This window comes from Ophidiomyces ophidiicola (genome assembly GCF_022830035.1).
Source record: "Ophidiomyces ophidiicola strain CBS 122913 chromosome Unknown scaffold_1, whole genome shotgun sequence".
In the NCBI taxonomy this organism is placed as follows: Eukaryota; Fungi; Ascomycota; class Eurotiomycetes; order Onygenales; family Onygenaceae; genus Ophidiomyces; species Ophidiomyces ophidiicola.
Genome location: NW_026054641.1, coordinates 639,203 through 657,616, shown reverse-complemented (window position 1 = coordinate 657,616; position 18,414 = coordinate 639,203). Strand labels below are relative to the sequence as shown.

The 18,414-nt window shown below is 50.4% G+C and overlaps 4 protein-coding genes across 4 annotated transcripts; 3 read left to right on the top strand and 1 right to left on the bottom strand.

Annotated features, from left to right (window-relative positions):
- Positions 1–617: 617 nt before the first annotated feature.
- LOZ57_000223 (uncharacterized protein) lies at positions 618–3,640 on the top strand (the record flags this gene model as incomplete). The annotated part of the gene is made up of 3 exons (XM_049249331.1): positions 618–776; positions 841–1,620; positions 1,673–3,640. 3 exons carry the CDS (start codon positions 618–620, stop codon positions 3,638–3,640), a joined length of 2,907 nt encoding a protein of 968 aa, XP_049111525.1.
- Positions 3,641–5,185: 1,545 nt separating this feature from the next.
- Positions 5,186–6,770, top strand: LOZ57_000222 (uncharacterized protein; the record flags this gene model as incomplete). The annotated part of the gene is made up of 2 exons (XM_049249330.1): positions 5,186–5,305; positions 5,556–6,770. The coding sequence occupies 2 exons, from the start codon at positions 5,186–5,188 to the stop codon at positions 6,768–6,770; spliced, it is 1,335 nt and encodes a 444-aa protein (XP_049111524.1).
- A 5,291-nt stretch (positions 6,771–12,061) lies between these two features.
- On the top strand, positions 12,062–14,524 carry LOZ57_000221 (uncharacterized protein; the record flags this gene model as incomplete). Its single annotated transcript, XM_049249329.1, has 3 exons — positions 12,062–12,146; positions 12,213–12,401; positions 12,714–14,524. The coding sequence occupies 3 exons, from the start codon at positions 12,062–12,064 to the stop codon at positions 14,522–14,524; spliced, it is 2,085 nt and encodes a 694-aa protein (XP_049111523.1).
- Positions 14,525–15,825: 1,301 nt separating this feature from the next.
- On the bottom strand, positions 15,826–18,016 carry LOZ57_000220 (uncharacterized protein; the record flags this gene model as incomplete). The annotated part of the gene is made up of 2 exons (XM_049249328.1): positions 15,826–17,610; positions 17,669–18,016. 2 exons carry the CDS (start codon positions 18,014–18,016, stop codon positions 15,826–15,828), a joined length of 2,133 nt encoding a protein of 710 aa, XP_049111522.1.
- Positions 18,017–18,414: the final 398 nt, after the last annotated feature.

The following is an 18,414-nucleotide window of genomic DNA, read 5'->3' as shown; positions in this document are numbered from 1 at the left end:
TTTATTTTTATTTCTCATTGCATTAGGCCTATAACCACCGGCGCCTGGCAAAAATTCAACATGTGATACCACTTTTCTTTCTGGTCGACGGCGTTATGGAAGGGGGCAAAAGTTCAACAGAATTGTCTGGGGTTTCGGGACATAGAGAATTCAACAACCTAATTTTGACTGACTCATTTGGAGTCGGTAGTGGAGGCATTATCGCTGCATCAAATGTCCGGCGTGCCAAACCCGTTGCGTCGAGAAGGTTTGCGATGATATAAGCGATGCGGGGGGTTAGGAACCTGGAAAGGAGCAAACAGTTTCTGTACGGAGTAGACTAGACAGGATAGTTACCTGAATATATTCTTACTGTTTGCCAATCCGATTCAAGCATCTATTGTTACTGTTACCGGCTGCAAGCATCCAAAGTACTTGGCACAGGGCCTAAAGTAAAAAAGGCATCATGTGACTTGATATAACGTAGTGGCTTGGCGGTATCAGTCATTACGTCGTATTAATACACAAACTACGTAATGACAAGACGCGACTTCAAGTCCAGCGGCATGCGTGCAATATGTTATAGAAACAGTCTACCAAGCCCGCATGCCTTGCCAGCTACTGATACCCCTGGTTGAATGGCATCCAAAGATATCACAGTACTTGAAACCGCAGCGGCATCCTCTTTAAATGCAAATCACACCTTTTCGTTCCCGCAGCTAAAAAGAAGGAAGATATCCCACGAAACCGAAATTGGCAATACAAAGTGCGACTTGGGTTCTACTTTCACTATCCTTGTGAGGTTCCTTTGCTATTCCATGTCCGCCTTGAACCTTGCGCTGACCATTATGTCCATAATAGCCCCATGATGAGTCGTCAACCAAGCCTCAAACATTGACCTCAATAGCCGTTCTTCCTCGTTCTCGGCTACCTCTGTCATGGCTGGATCTGTGTCCTGGTACTCAACGAAGCATCCCTTCGGGGATGCTATTTGCTTCGAATATATCCATTCTCGAAACAAGACTGCAGTGTAAAAGAGAGCGCGTCGTGTTAGTAGCGCGCTTACAACCTAGAAAATCCGCGACTACCAATTCTCGGGCTTTGACACGTGGTGATGCTAGCCAAGATGAGCTGTACGTTATCGAGAGAGTGAAAGCAGGCCTATACACAATATATGGCCTGGTACAATCCGTAGGGGAGGGAGATGTGGTTGTCACAGCAAAGAGCTGGAAACCTGATCTTGAAAATGATACAATACTAGACCCCAATCCAGCTGTTATATATGAGAATTGGCTTAGCAATGCGGAGATTCCCGGCTCTCTAGACCTTGAACAAACCTACACGCGAACAACCGATGGCGTGGTATTTGTTTTTGGACAGCAAAGCGAGAGAGGGCACCACAATTCCTCTAACACCGGAAATGTAGCCTCCCTAGAAGACACAACTACAGTTGAATTAGCATCGCTCTATGAAGCAATGCAACCCGTTGTTGACACTCCCACTTCCAAAAGAAAAGCTGAAGGTATGCTTGCCCGTGCAAATGCAGAAGCACTGATTAACTTTGCGGCAGATCTACAGAACCCCCGGGTTCTCTTGGAAGGCTTAAGGACACAGTACCTGGAAGCCCTTTACACCTCAAAAGTACGTTATTCTAACGCCAGCATGCATCAGCCACGTTTCTTACCATCAATAGACCTCAGTTGCCTACTTTGCCAAAGGACCTCTCTCTCGTGCTCGTACCGCTTTCCAATGCCCTGGGAATTCTAGTGCAAGGCGGATTTCTGATTTATGTTACTTTTATCGGGAAAGCATTGTTCCTATCAAAAAAGTAGATGTCAAGTATCGTGACTCTATTCCAGAGGTCGTGCGAACCTTGGCTCCTGACAGGCTCGATTGTTTGGCACCCTGTACATCGGGAGAGAACAAAGGCAAAAGCAAGAAGAGAAAGATAGGTAAAGACGGTTTATACCCGGAAGAAAAGGATATGATTTTGAAATGGTGGGCACGACGGAGTGTTACGGAAACACCCCTTGTGGACCGCTCAGCAGATACAGAATTAAAGCAGCTTGTGGCTGAGCTTCGTTTTCGCGAAACACAACTCCAAATACTGTTAATTCTCGAAACCATGTCTATCGAGACTCTGCTAAATGCAGATGATGAATCGCAGAGCCCACCACCTAGTAAATGTTCAAAAAAGAAAAAGCAAGACCTGGGCATTATTCTCGAGCTACTAGTTGATAGACTATGTATTTGGCACACTGTAGGCTCCGATGAGCCCTCCACTTTCGACTCGGGTAAACGACGAGATGACGGCCAACCGCTGAATAAGGCAGAGAATGACAAATTGCGTGACTTCTGTGCGGAAGTAATTATACCTTTTTATGCACCCCGCCTTCCAGAGCAGTGCAAGGCCATTAGTTTGAAATTGGGTGGCCCGATATCAGTGTCGCCCAAACGCCCTACAACGCTACTCCAAAAGAGTACGGTGGAAAATTCTACCACAACGGTTAAGAGACAGGATCCCCGAAAACCCAGACGTACATTGCAGCGTGTCTTGACAGATGAGAAAGCGGCTGCAAAGAGACGCATTCCATCTCTAGTCCGGCATAAAAGTACCACAGGCATTCAAGACATCAAGAGAGAATCAAGCGAACCGGTCTGTCTCTCCTTGATATCAAGTGGCCGAGGTGCAATTCAGAAACGCAAACGCCAGGACAACAGAGAAATAGACCTCGATGCCGTAGCTAAAACCCACGAGACAAAATTGAAAAAGGTCAATATGTTCTTAGAACAGAAAAAAGAACTAGACGCTGCCATCAGTGCTTTAAGAAAACCCAACAGAGAGCAGGCTGGACGGGACTGGGCGGATTCTGCAGCCAAAAGATCATCGGCTGAGAGCTCAAGAAAACAAAAAGAGCCCAGACGCTACCCATTAGGTGAAGGAGTTCAAGTTATGGTGACCCCCAGGACTGTCAGGAAGAAGGATTGCGGAATGGTTAGAGTGTCTTCTCTTTCGCAGAAATGGGACGAGTCAAACAATAAAGGCCCTCTCTCAATATCTGATACAGAAGATCCAGTTGTTCCTTCTTCCATTTCGCGGCCTCAAATGGGATCTAGTGGACCAAAGAATGTCTCCGTATCTGTGCAAGAAACTCCCTTAAAGCCAACAGCACAAATATCTAATCTTTACCGTCACTCCAATACCGCTGGGCAATCCTCCTTTTTAAGTGCAGCTTCTATAGATACCCCACCCAAAGACTCCAAACGACCATCATTATCAGGTACCAATCCGCTTGCCACTACATTCGCCACGCCTACAAAACCTTTGAATTCCGGCTCTAAAGGCGACTATAAGATTCCGAATTCGGATGGCATTGAGCATTCCCCCGGAATAAAGGAGACTCCACTTCATTCCCTTTCATGGCGACCAAGTGCTCCAACTACTTCCAAGAGCCAAAATGATCTATCACGCCCGCCAGCAAGTTCCGTAGTTTTCAGTACACCCGTGAGAAAAGCCAGTTCAACTTTGAATAGAATTTCCCCAGTCGTTCAAGGAAAAGTCGGGTCCCAACCCAAGTTGGAAAATTCAATATACAATGAACTGGGGTGGGACGAAGACGATGACGATGAACTTGCAGTACCTTGGAGCACTTTGAAATAGATGTTATCTTGGCTGCCCGGTTTCTTAGTTGTTGAAATACGAACCCTATCTATGTATGTATGTACATATATTTCTTCTCGTTGAAAAGTCCTCACATTATAAAACTGTGGCCGCCATGCAGCTTCAAATTCCCCAGACCAAGGTTAATGTCAAGATCATAACAATTTAACCTCGCCCGTGAGCTCAATATGATATCGGACTGAATGACACCATGATAGAAATTCAACGACTCTCTCAATCTAATGCGCAATTGAGAAGGGTGAAGAATGGCTCTTACCAAGTACTTTTAGAGCAGCAAGTGAGAAGGGCTCGAAAGTCAATGACACCCAGTTGTGGTGGGAGAGTTGGTGATTAATTGGTAGCCAACCTTTGTGTCAAGTTGTTCTTGATAAGGAATAAGGATGCTATGACCAGGATTACCAGATGATATTTTCTCACTGATAGACTGTCTGTTGCAGCAAGTGAGAGGAGATGGAGAATATGACCCTAATCTGTCATGTATGTTGATGATTGCGTCCTGCAGCCAGGATGCGCCCATTTGGAAAGAAAAGCAGACTTGGGTTTATACCTTAAGCCACAGTTGTTGTGCAAGGGTGTTAAGGCAAGGCAGTCTCCAGGTTTTCTTCAGACCATGCATCATGGACAATGACAGGGTTCGCCGCGCACAGGGGCACAGGGTTGTATATTAATCATGGTGATAGCGGACTATCCCCTGTCTCATTAGTGAATTAGGTCGTTGATGGCAGGGTTCTCCGCCTCGTCTACTAGCAGCCACTTAGCCCAATATTTTGCCATCCGGGTTTAACAACAAATCTCGTGTCCAAGGCAGTTAAAGGTTAACAGCCTATATACCAGGCTCCTGAATTGGTTACATAACAAAGAGACAAGTGGCTGGCTTGTCTGTGATAACACTGTTCACATTCACTTTCAGTGGTTGACATCCCTCTAAATAAAAGTACAGTTTGATTTTTTGCTGCTCAGCATCATCGCAGACACAAAAAGGCTGAGCAAGAGCTACATCGCCAGTTGGGCCATACCACAGGCCATACTTCTGACAGAAAGAACCAATGAACGGGCATGCATCAACCAGGGCCCTTACCCTCTGACTGACAAGGCTGCACTGAAAACGAACTGTTTGGGCGACATGGGCCTTTCATGATAGCTGTTGAGCAGCCGAGAACACAGCCCCATGACCTTCTTCGTCAGTATCTGCTGGAAAAATTCTCCTGGCGTCTCTTGGATAGCATGGCGATGTTGCCATAGGCTTTGGCTTTTCTCTAATGCTCCCAATTTGAATCAATACCTGAAACCACCTATCTTTGCTGGTAGTTGAAACGCTATCTATCCATGGCGAACGTTCTCGGTAATGGGCTTATTGAGATCGCAGCCCTAACTGCACTAGTCGGTGCTTCCACGGCAGAGAGCCTGAGATTAGGCACCCGGAGAGCCAGTGGCCTGCCTTGGGCTGTCTTGAGCTCCTTCGGATTGATGTCAGTGGTGAAATCATGTATTTCGGCATCTACTCCAGTTTGGTTACGTGACACGATGGGCGTCAGGACGAAAGGTTCTGATGGGGCCGTTGGCGTGACTGGCAGTCTTCGAAGAAGCAAGAAAGCTCTAAGAAGCGTCGGAGAGGCCATGGGTGTTATGGTGAAGATTGGTAAGGTATGTGCATTGCGAGTACACATACCAGTCCTCTAGCGAAAAATGTGTTTCTTCGTTCTTATACCACAACAAGGGAGACAAAACATCAGACACCCCGAATTTACAGTGCGAAGCCTTCGAGGATGTTTATGCCTTTGATGAGCACCTAGCTGGCCCGCTACGCTCGTGTCCATTGCTGGGCCCTACGGATCGTCTTCAAACCCATTTATATATCCGAGACTCTCACTGAACGGGCCTACATCGTTCGCAGGTTCGGTCAGACTGGATAAGCACGTTTATTACTCTTATCAAGATCTTAGAAGTACTTCTGCTATACCGATTTGGGTTTGTGAGACTCTTCTGGATGACCGGCGTGCCATGGATATATTTCTTCCTCGCTGCCTCTATGCTCCAGCTTTATGGGCGTGGAAGGGCATATACTACCTCTGACAGCAGCTCATGTTTTGACATCCTTGCTGGAAAACTTCCCACGCCGCTTGTTGTCGGAGAAGAGCGGAAAATTCCGTTCGATGTTCCTCTGAATGCGAGGACAAGTCATCTATGGCAAGCTACTTGGGTCGGTGGAGCCATTATTTGCGCTACCTCCCTTATTGTAACCTATGTACTTGTTGCAAAAGAGGATTCAGTATCTTTTCTGGTCTGGCTATGCTTCCAAATTTTCTGGCTTGTTCTGCGTTCCATATTCTTCCATTTTTGGCAGGAAACGGATAATACCAACCACGTCGTGACGCCCTCTCCTACCAACGATCGACGACCCATACAGCTGAATTTTCGCTTATTCGCTTTATCCGTCGCCTTATCCAAGTACCAGGTGCTTGATTATCCTCGCGGTGCATACTCTTACGGCGAAGATGTGCAAGATCCTGCCAAAATCCAAGATCTACTGATTCAGACAGACCGACGGTTTTGTGACGTCCTGAAAATCCCAGGACCGGTTGTGATTGGCAATACCGTTGAAGTTGAAATCACTGCTGTCATTGGTGATACGTTACTTTCAAGTGTTTCTTGGATTATGGGGGCCACCATGACGGGAATGGACTTATACGATTCTTGTATCTTAGCCATTAACACCACCAGTGGGCCTATTCTAGTGCCAGCGGCTCGCGTTCTAGCCGGAAACATACCCGGTGAGTCGCAAGGAAATCCAGAGTCCACTTTGTCAAGCTATTTTCTTCCGAAAGGATCCTCAAATACCGGAACTGGCTTGAGCTGGGTGTATTGGATTCCATGTCAAAACCACTCCTGGTTCACTTTCAGCACACCCTGGACTACGGCTCTCGGGCAGAATATGCCTGTTGTTGGCAAAAGAAAAGGCACTATAGTGACAGCGTCGGATATAACGTCTGCCTTGTCTTCGGGGGAGTTGTTGGTCAGCCTCACCAGTGTAGCAGCGGTTAAAGATGTCGTGAGAAGGTCGCGAATAGCCGCAAATCTTCTTATTGAGATGCTCACAACAACTGGCTAACAGGAAAAACCCAGCAAGTACCCTGTATTCAGATTGGATTCATCACACAAGATACAGCCACCTTGTTAGATCGGAGTTTTTCTTTACGCAGCTTGGAATGCAATCATACTTGGCGAACTGGTTAATGTGATTTCATAGCGGACTTTGGCAGATATCCAATGGTCTCCTTTTCTAACATCACTCAAACGCTCAACTCTCTCAAACAGCTCTCTAGCAAACCGTATGCAAGGTTGTTTTCTTATAGGATTAATGTTGAGCTCATGCTCACTTGGAAAATATGAAATCATGTTTAGGACATTTTATAGAAATTCAGATATTTGCCCCCACTGTGATCAATCACCTTACAGCCTCACCTGTGAAGGAACTCAACTAAAACAATAGGTACATACATTCGCAGCTCATTTTCTAACAAGACTTGTCGTATAGAAAGCCCGCCTGCGAAATTGGAGCTCTAAAAACCACATAGTTGCCTATAGCTATCATGTAGCAAATTCGGAGCCGGCGACGCATGGCCTTACCCAAGTAAGTTAACTGATATATCTCATGGTTCAGGTCACTAGGGTTTCTAGTATATCTAGTTTTACTGTCAGAACAGATAGCTCCCTGGATGTAAGGAAGTCTTCATATATTATGAAGACTTGCAGGTGTAAAAGATGATAGATAAGACGATAGATAGTGCTGAGCCCCATCGTGGGAATTGGTGGTAGTGTTAGTCTTTAGCCTGAACAGCAAGGTGAAAACAGCTAGCTAGATGTGGAAAAAGCAACAGAAAGAAAGATGAGGGTTTAAGGATTGTGATGATTCCGAATATTGAAAATGTAGCTTAGTGGCAGCTATCAGATTATCTAGGATAAAACTCACACTGTCAATCTTATCGTACCTGATTGGAATGGTAATGTCACCAGATAAATGCGAGAATGCAGGCATGTTTCAAACACGGCGTATTTGTATGTTCTACAATAGCAGTCACAGCATTGAAGATACTTCGCCGTGTATATTTCCAAAATCAATACCAAGGCTCATGTTGTCACGGCTTTTCCTGGAGCACAATGGTGTAGAAACCCCCAGGACATACACGGCGCCCTATGGTATTATCCATGTTACAGTATTAGTCAAAAGTCTTGAATTTAGAAGACTTGTCTGGGTCATTGAAAAATCGGCCTCAAAAACGAGGCAATACGAGTTCACCAGGGATCTGACACTGCTAATCAACAGCTTCGACTATTATCACGACACTAAGGCACCAAATATCATCTGCGAGTTCCCTTTGCACAACAACGAATTTGCTGGGCGGCTATGATTCCGATACCCCCCCCCCCCCCCCCATCCAGGAGGGGAAGAGGGTAACCAAGCTATCGCCGCAGCGAATATACTTGTTTTGGGGAAAGCAATGTTTTGACATGTCCGGAGATGGATCCCATGGTTTTGATATCCCACAACCCCCAGAATCCACAAGGAGAGGTGCAAAAAGTGGCAGACGCAGGGGTATGAAAGACAATTGGTAGGACGTAGGTAGATCAACGGACGGGTTCATAAGTCATGGTGATTATATCGGTTTTGGCGGAGAGAGCCACTGTTTTTATTTGTCAGGAGACGAATCCCATGGTCTCGCTATCCTAACACCCCCAGAACCCACAAGGAGAGATGCAAGAAGGGGCAGACACAGGGGTATGGAAGACAATTGATAGGACGGAGGTAGATCAACGGACGGGTTCACAAGTCACGAGGAGTTTTCACGTCGTCCAAGAGCTATGTCGCGGTGGGCAGGACAGACATGAGCGACCGGTTCGGTGGAGGAACGCAAATTTTAGATATAGTTACAGGAACGGCTTCGAATCCAGCACCAAGCGGCCGCAAATTTAGGGGTAGTTATGAGGATGACGATATCAAGAAAAGACCCATTTACCTCAAAGAGCTAGAAGACTTGCGCGGCATGCACGACCGTGAGGTGAGGGCTTTATTTCCACACCACGAAACGGTTCATTCCGGCCGAGGATGTAGCTCGAGCCTTTACCAATTTCAGAATTGGAGTGAACGATATGGGCTTCCCCCCCCAGATATACGAACGGTATTGCTCAGATCCAATGAGGATGGATGGCAGATCACGCTCAATAGCCTCTTCTGGGGAAAGCTCGCCCATTTGGCTCCTTTTGGGCCCGGGACTCACCGCTTCGTGGGCTTCCACTAGGCTCATGCAAGGGGGGGCGGGAGGGTGGTGTGAAGTTTCCCCCTCCACATCAAGAAGAAGTCTGGCACACCCAGTTGCTTGTTTCAAACGCTCCATGGCTCACGCCTTCGGCTCTGCTAAGGAGGAGCACACGCTGTTCGGGGTTATTTCTGTCGTCTGGATGTCCATCTGTCACAGCCCCCAGACTGAATCATTGGCTGACCTCTCATTTCTTTTTTTTTGTCTCTTTTGGCGCGATCACAAGCCCAGTTGTATGTTCTGGTTCTTTTAATACAGCTGTAACGGAGCCGCGGCTCGCAAGCCAATAATCCAAGTCGAATTTTGAACCTGGCACGACTGATACTGCGTTTCGTGCAGGCGATTAAGCTCCGCAAACGGAGCTGAATCTGGCTGGCAAAATGCACCGCGGGACTTCGTATTGCAAATCAGGAGTCGCTCTGCTTCCACGACCGCAGTTTTTGCACACGGGTGAGACCAAGAGGGCGGGAGAGTGCCCCCTTGTGCCACCCGACTTTGCAAGGCAATGAGACTGTGTGGCACGGCGCGCGTTGCACAGAAAAGGCCAGACATGAGCAGTCGAAGCTGTACAGGGCCGGGATAATGATATGATATAATATTGTGCGTCGACATTTGGCGCCACAGGCAGCTATATGTCTGGATACATCCGAACAGACTCTGGGTTCTCTGTACTCCGTACAGCATGGGGAGAATAATAATTGCAATGCGATCCGGGCCATATGCAGCCCGGGCGTTGGCTCGGATAACAAGGCGCGGCCCTCAAGTTTCGAGGGCCGAGTTTTGGCCATGAGCTTCGCTAGTCCCAGGCGATCACTTGCTTGTGAGATCGTGGGAGGGTTTTGGCTGGCAGTCTAGGCCAATCAATATGCATCCATGACTCGACGACAGGAAAGCTGCAGCTCCCGCAGAGATGGAGTTTTCTCGGGGTCGGTCGGGCGCATCGCCGCCAGCGCTGGACCTCGTCGCCTCGCCGGGGATTGCAGAATGTCCGTTCCGCAGTCCCCTCCCAGCGCTGGCCGTGTCGGCTGGCGCCGTTTGCTCAGATCTTACGCCTTTCGAGAAAGGAGGCGGGATTTTGCTTCTGGAGCGCGGTGGCACACAGGCAAAATCCGAATACTGGGCTGCTGGAGCGGTTTGGGGGTGCTCGGGTTCTTCTGAGGTTCGAGAAGCCGGAGCGGATTGTTCTGCGAGGCGGATGCTCGTCGCCAACGCGCCACCGGGCTCCAAACCGCCGCAGCAGGCCTGTCGTTTCGTTGGCTCAAGACCAAGCTCATGGCTAATAATAGCGGACCAGGATCGCATCGTGCAAGAACCTTCGTTAACTCTAACTGCGGCGCCAAGCTGTTCAACCAGACATGGTTTGCAGGGGAAGGGCGTGAGTGCGCGGTGTCATATAGGACACTCGATATAGTTTCTACGGTATGCGTGTCTACTCTACACAGGCCGCTTTCTTCAGGCTCCGTATCGCAGTGGCCAGGTTCCCGTGGCTACACAGGGCCTTGACTTGGGTTTGAAGGCCACAGCCCGCATCGACGCCCGGTCGAACAGCAAAGCCAGGAACGAGAGGAGCCAGGGCGAAAGATGCCATGAGATGGGGCCGACGGCCCCGCGCAGTCACCGGGCCACCACGGCGCTTTTGTTTTGGGTGTGAATCGGCGGCGTGCGTGGGCGCAACCCCGGCCGGGCGAGGGCAACAGGGCCAGAGGGGTCACGAGGCCGGATCGTCGTGCAAATCAGACGACGCGCAGCGGCAGGCCAGTTCGAGGGACTCTGCAGGCAGGGAAGTGTCGGATCTGATAAACGCTGCGCTGGAGGGAGCAAGCAAGGGGGGCTGGACGTGTAAGACGGGAAATTTGTTGCGCCTCCCCCCCCCCCCCCCCGCCAGGTGATCGCCGGCCAGAGAACGCCAACCAGGCGCTGTGGATGGGGCGGCGAGGTTCGCAGACGGGGATCAGCTTGGGCTCTGATGCATCAGAGAGCTGCTGATCGCGGGTGTTTGGCGTCGGCGCGCGCTGGAGGCTCGCGGGCGCGGCGCCGTGCGGTTGCGAGCTGTAGGGCTTGGTTCAGGTAACTAACCGATGTAGTTGTGGATGAGTAGTACATCGGCGTGGGTAGTTCACTCTCCCGGCCCTCCGTCGTCCGGCGCGCGCGCGGGGCGGTTGTTTGCCTGCGCACGGCACTGGGGGCCGGCGGAGTCGCACAGGAAGCGGGCGTTCACATGCAAGCAACTGCTGGCGCGCAGGACGACTCGCGCGCAGCCGCATGAGCTGTGTGGCCTGCTCCGTACGCTGCGGCACTGCAGACCAGGCCCGCCGCCGGCCTGGCCGGTGACTGGCCGTGCGGAGGACGGTGACCTGAAGATCGAATGAATCTTGACGGACGAGCTCAGCGCCGGCGCGGATGATCGGCCGGCGGTGGCGGAGACTGGTTTTTCCGGCGCCGGCCCGTGCGCGGCGTAACCGCGTTGGGCGTAGCGCGGGCGGCGGGCACATGACGCGCGCCGGCTGACCCCGCGTACCGCCACGCTGCCGCCACGCACCCCGCCCGAGCCGCGCGCGAGAGAGCGAGAGAGACGCGGCGCCGCCGTGCTTGCAGACAGTCAGCCCGCCGCCGCCGCGCTGCTGCTGCTGCTGAGAGCGCCGCTGCTGTTCAGCACCCGTCCGACCACCACCACTACTTCCTCCTCCTCCTCCACCGCTTCCTCTCGCTCCCTCGCTTGTCCGTCTCCCCTCGCACGCCCACGGCCCTGCGCTTACGTCTAGCCCCGTGGCCCTGCTATCTATCGAACTATCTGCTGCGTCTTTGTTTGCCTCGTCCGCCGTCCATCCAGCCACCGTTGCAGCACCGTACGCTTCGCCCACACCCCCCTCCCCGGCCACCACCAGCGGCTCTCCAGCCGCCGTCGACCAGACACCCCCCCGCCCCGCTCGTCGCGCTCATCTTACGCCCGTCCGTCCCATCTGTCGCTGGCGCTGCTTCTCCCAACCCGTCTTGCCGCGCCCTGCAGAGCTCCCGCCGGTGTGCGCCCCGCCATCGACCCAGCCCGCGCCCGCTCTCCGGGCCGTGCCTTTTGCCGCCCTCCAGCATGTACTCCGCCTCCGGTCCCGGGTCTATCAATGGCCTGGGGAACATCGACGGCACCATCAACCCCGCCGCGCTCAATACTCCAGGTGTGTCGCTCCGCGCCCGCTGGCTCGCGCGTCGCGCCCGTAACTAATCTCTGCTGCGCCTGCTAGCTGCCGTTCATAGCTCGCCGTTGACCTCCACGCCCTGCTGCACGGCCGTGAGCGACGGGTCTATCCCCGCCGCCGCCGCTGCCACGTCTCCCGGAAGCTTGCACATTCCCAGCCCCTCGCTCGCCCGAGGCGTAAAACGCGGTCGGTCCGTGGACCAGTATGACGAGCAGCATGACGGTGTCGAGGATGGTATGTCGGCTACATGTAGTACCCCATCCCTTTGGCAATCTGTGCTTTTGTTCTTTTGATGATTCTCCAAGCGCGTTCACTAGTGACATAACTACTTCGACTAACTACGACCCATCAAAAAACGTCCCGGCCGCCAAGGTTCTTTTTGTACCTCTTTCTTGCTTTCTTTCTTTCTTTGTTTCTTTTTCTTTTTTTTCTTTTGTTTTTCGTCCCTTATTTTTCTGTTCGGGGTGGCTCGTGGCCATTCTGCGCTGTTGCAATGCGTTTCCATTCTGTTTTCCACTCGCTAACCATCGGTGTTCGATTGCTTAGATGAGCAAGTTCGCCGCAAACGAGGAAGGCCGCCAAAACACCCGCGCCCATCAGGAACCACGCCCACCTCGAGCCCTCTGGCTTCGCAAAAACAGATCAGGACACCACTCCCTCAGCCCCAAACTCCCCAAATGTCTCAGCGACCACCGCCCATCCCAAACACACCGACTTCCCAGTCCTCGCCACCTTCCCGCACCACCCCTACCAAACCGGTGATAAAAGCACTGCCGACCGTACGAGACCACACAACCGATCAGCTTAACAAGGATGGCGATGAATACATTGCCAAGGAGTTCGACCCCAGCGGCGATAACAAAGTAGATGACCTGGGTTATCTTCAAGATGGACGCACCTACAAGTGTCGAACTTTTCGTGTACATAACAGAGGCCAACGACTCTTCATGCTGGCTACAGAATGTGCTCGCGTCCTAGGATACCGCGACTCTTACCTGCTCTTCAACAAAAACCGGTCTTTGTATAAGATCATCGCTAGTCAGGAGGAAAAGGACGATTTAATCAGCCAAGATATTCTTCCCTACTCCTACCGATCACGCCAGATCGCCATTGTCACTGCAAAGTCCATGTTTCGGCAGTTTGGCAGCAGAGTCATTGTCAACGGTCGGCGAGTACGAGACGACTATTGGGAGGGCAAGGCTAGGAAGCAAGGGTTCACGGAAGAGGACCTAGCGGGGGAAAAGCGGCCTGGAGGAGCCAAGGCTAGAGAAGCTGCTGAAGCAGCGAATTCCACCGGGTCGCTTCCCGCGCTCGGCCATGGCGACGTGATCTACAGCAATGCAGCGCCCCCGGACGGCTTGATACACACCCCTGGATTGCCGCCTGGTCTGGCCACCAGCCTAGCGCCCTTGCCAATGATAAATCCTGCACCCGTGGATGACCCGCGGATGAGAGAATATAGCAGCATGCCGCGACCTAGGCAAGAACTATCCGGGCAGCCTTACAATGATCGCCTCTCATCTAGCAACACACCCGATTTGTTGAGTCAGGCCTCTCTGACCACCGAATTTAGCAAGGCATTGAATCACCAGCGGGGCTTTCGTGGACGTGGTTTGGAGGATAGTTGGTTCAAATCGCGCGACCTGCCAGCTTCCGATCAAGGACTGCCATCGCTCTCCGAACAACTGGAGCCCAACCTTTCGCCATCTCAAACAATCCAATCTCCTCAGTTAAATTCCTCCGCCATGCTGTCAGCAACACCAATCGCCCGACAACCACCGCACTCCCTTACACCCCATTCCTCCTTCCCCCAGCCTTCAATGACACCTCCAATGCGTGGAATGCTGCAAGGCGTACGGCCGGACCACCTACATCATCGCACCTCTACTAACACATTAGCATCAACAAACACGAGCCAAGCCTCGCTGTATTCATACCCTCAGACACAGCATATGTGGAACCAAGTCCCAAATCAACCCGTGGGGCCTGCCCAGTACAGTCATCCACTGCATCCACATCAGTCACCTTCTCCGCACCTGGCGCCCCATCAATCCCCACGGCATCTAGGCCACCCTGCTCCGTCTCCTCAAATGCACCCGCAGCCGCAAAACCAAAATCTAGTTGCTGTCGGTTATCCCAACAGTACCGCATCCGCCTACCCGCCAATGGCCGCTCCAAGGGCAGCATACTCCTCTCCAGGGGGTCCAAATATCTATCATACCCCGCAGAATGCCCTGAATATGGGCATGGTAACAAATGCGACCCTGCCAGGGTGGCCTTCTTCGAGTGGTCCACTCCCGCCTTCCCAACAGTCACAGCCAGGAGCCTCACATAGCGGTTGGCCTGGTGCGTTCTAGTTTCGTGCAGGACCTTTTTTTGCTCGTTGAATTCTGGAACCCGGCTTACTTGGTCGATTATAACATTTCTAGGGTTTCAATGTCCTACACTGTGCCTGATTCGTACTTTTTTTTCTATTCGCCAGTTCATGTCAATACTCTCATTTTGAAAAAAAAAAACTCCTTGTTGGATTCTACACCTTATTACCCCCCGTTCCTGAGATAAGTTGTCTGTTCGCACACTTTATGTGTTCTTTCGACTCCAGTTCATTCTTCATTAACCCTGTATTATTCTATGCTTCTACTTCGCTATTAGCAAAATTTCAGGATTCTATGTTTTTCCTCTTTCAAGCACAGCACCACCCTAAACCCAAAATATTCAAGAGGACTATGTTTGATGTGATACCCCTTGCCTTCATGTATCATGCCTTTCATTCATTTAATGCATTCATGGATGAGCTTCCTTTGGCAGCGGAGTTGGCTGATTCACCCCCCCCCCCCCCCCACAGAGCCTGAAATGGTTGTTACAATGATTGACCTTGTATACTCTAGGTAGTCCATGCTTGTCATCATTTGACGAATAAAATGTAGCATTTTTGGGCTCCGAAACCAATAGGAGATCGAGGTGATGGCCCCAATATATTGATTTTTCTCTGTGAATTCTGTCCCTCTCTTTTATTTCCTTAAAATACATTCTGCTTGTAAACACGTGCTTCATATTACAGGTTATAGGCAGGCAGCAACAATAGGAATTGCACAGGAGTAATAAATGTACTTACAAATCTACAGTACATAGCCACAAGATGTGCTCAACATTCATTGTAGCAATTCATATGCAATCAAAAATTTGATTATCAAAGTAGCAATGATCTCAATTTAACGAAGAGATATTAAACTATGTGGCAATAAAGGGACACTCAAAGGAAGGGGCAAGGAAAATTGGTTACTTGAAAAAAGGAAGCGAGTAGACAAGATCAGAGGACTAGCATTACACGGGAAAAAGCATGCCTTGCTCAAGGACTTCGAGCAGATGAAAGGAAAATTTGGACTAGTATTAGGCGCGGTATCGTACGTAGTACAGGGACACAAACATAAAACAAAGACCCGACCCATGTCCTCCCGCGTCACATGGTCATATACATTTCGCAGAATCAAGTTTCAAGACGACAAGAAGAAAAAATTGAGAGAAATTTGCCGATAGGATGTAGCCGTGGAATCTCCAGATCACATTCGGTACCAAATTCGGGCAGTAAAAGACAGAGACGAGTATATATATTAGCCACTTCAGTTAGCATTCCCAAGTAGCACTGCACATTCGCTTATTAAAAATCGTTTGGGGTCTGGTTAGTAAACGTATAAGCTTTCGGCTTTTCAGAGATAAGAAGCTGCGAAGGGTCATGACGGGTTTGTTGATTTGGAAACTCCTCGATCATGAATTCGGGATTCAGGTGCGAAAATGAGGCAGAAGCGTGATCTGATAAGGTGGAGCCCAGTTCTTTCGACTGCCACCTGGAAACAGATGAAAATGCAGCCGGCCAATTGTTCCTAGTAGTCACTTCCGCCTGTTCCGCAATAGATTGGGTAATGGGTGATATATGAGTGGATTTGGGCACATGAATATCGGGTACCGATAGAGTCTCTGTGACGAAATTGGTTTCAGACCATGTCGGGTTTGTCATGGAATCCTGGGGCGCTGGGAGAGAATGGTTTTCAAATGCCGTCCCAAACGAGGATGCAGATAGGTGCGAACTTAAGGAATTACATTGCTGCTGCAACGCATTCTCAGGATGGTATGGGGTTCTTGGAGGCGAGTGTCCGTCAGCATTGTACGAGGCCGGGAAGAGTCGCGCGCACCGCAATTCGTCTGTAGGAGAGTGGCAATACTGTGCGTCGTTTGGAGTGGGCGGAAAAAGGTACTGCAGGTCATCTGGGGTTAACGGAGTGTGCGGTGCGATGGTGGTAGTAATCAGAGGCGACACAACAAAATCAGAGTTAGAGCTAGAGGCTCCAGAGACGTCCAACGCAGCTGGCATCCCTAATGGAGAGCGAAGCGGTGCAGAGATTTTCCGTACCCCCGCATATTTTGGGCTGAGGCTTGACCCAAGGGCTTGAGAAGACTTTACATGTCGCAATGAGTGAGAAACCCCAAGGGAGGGTGGCCTTGTGGTTGGGGACATTGACGAAGGACCTATGAGGGAACGATTTGGGGCCCCCACACCGATAGCTGGGGGACGCGGTCGTTTGCGACGGGCTGCAAGATCCAACTTCTTATCGCGAAGGCGTGGGAAGGTATGATCGTTAGGGGAAATCATTTGCTGACTTTGAAAAGACCCTCCAGAAATATCGCGGGCTAGGGCTATAGTTCTGTGCGGAGTAGTATGATTTGGGAATTCAATCGGTTCCGAACGATAGGACTCCGGTCGGTGAGAACTCATATGTGAGAGCTCACTAGCAATATCGGCTGTGAGGAAATCTCTTATTGAACGAGATCCACAAGTGCTGCTGTATGATGCACCAAACAAAGAATGCTCTGAGATATTCGAATCTTGCAACCAGGGTCCAGAAGCGTCGAAAAGGTGCTGCTGCGGGCCAGTCTGATTATCAATAACGCCATCTTGGTTAAAAACATTTACCCAAACCGGTGGAGGGGAGACTGATTGAGATTCCGAAACATTTGATAAGCGTCTCCCATTGATCTCTGAGGGTGTGGACTGAGTGGGATAATCTGGTGTTTGATCCGTGCTTCCTGGTATACTTGTGTGGCAGTCGCTATGATTGTCATGCAAATCCAAATCCAATTTCGGAAGTAAAAAAGCCGCTCCCTTCACAGCTAGATCCACTGGTTTCGGTAAATCTTGGGATATGGCTATGCCGGAAGTAGCCTTGGTTTGCTGTGGCGACACAGCGGCTTCGCCTTCTGCAGACGGGGTAGTTGTTCGATCTATTTCTTCAGAAGGCGATCCGTTGTCCAACTCGCAACCCGAATTTAGATCGGTAGACAAAATCTCATTTTCCGCCTGGTCGGATTTTGCTAGAGCTTGTATTCTTTCGAATTCTCTTTGTCGTTTCTGTTGTTTTTCTTTTGCTCTTCGGTTTTGAAACCAATTCTACGCCATTAAGAGAGTTAGTTCCAGCTTCCTGAACACACCGTGTCTCGATACGTACAGCAACTCGGGGCAAAGTAAGGTTAGTTTGTACCGCCAGCTGGCGCTTTACGTTGCTTGTAGGTTTCGGGTGAGCCTGGAATTGCGCCTCCAAGGTCTCAACCTGCTCCTTAGTCAAGCGAGGTCGCGACAAATTCTCAACATATTCTTCATAGTCTTCAAAGGGCCCAGAGTGGCCAGGGTAGAAGCCGGGGAAAGCGGCAACTTCGCTCGAGGGGTAGGCGACAAGATACTGCCCAACCGGGTGGGTATATGGAGAGACGGAGACAGGAGGACCAAAGCCGATAGGCTGGTGGAACGGAGCGGTTAAGTTATCGTTGAAAGGGGACGAGTCGTTAACGTAGTTCATCGTGAACTATAAGCAAACAATACGATGAGGAGAAGTGTGGCTACTCGGAAAGCATATCCCAGCGTCAACATTTACCTCATTGGCGTCAGATATCGTGGTGGGACCGGCACAAAAAAGATATTCGAAATAAAAAATAATAAAACCTTTGCGTAGGCTGTATCGGGGCAAATAGCGACAGGTTGAGTATTTATTTAAGGAAGAGACAGGTCAACAGGCTACTCAGAGCCGCAGAAGGGAGCGTGGAGGTAGGGGGTGGAGAGCTGATCACCCAATGAGTGAAAGAAGTTGGAGTGGGTTAAAAAGAATGAGCGTAGATTAAAAGGTGCGTAGATAATGACTGACAGAAGACATTAAGGAAAGGAAAACGAGAGTGGTGACCGCGGGTGGACGTCAACGTT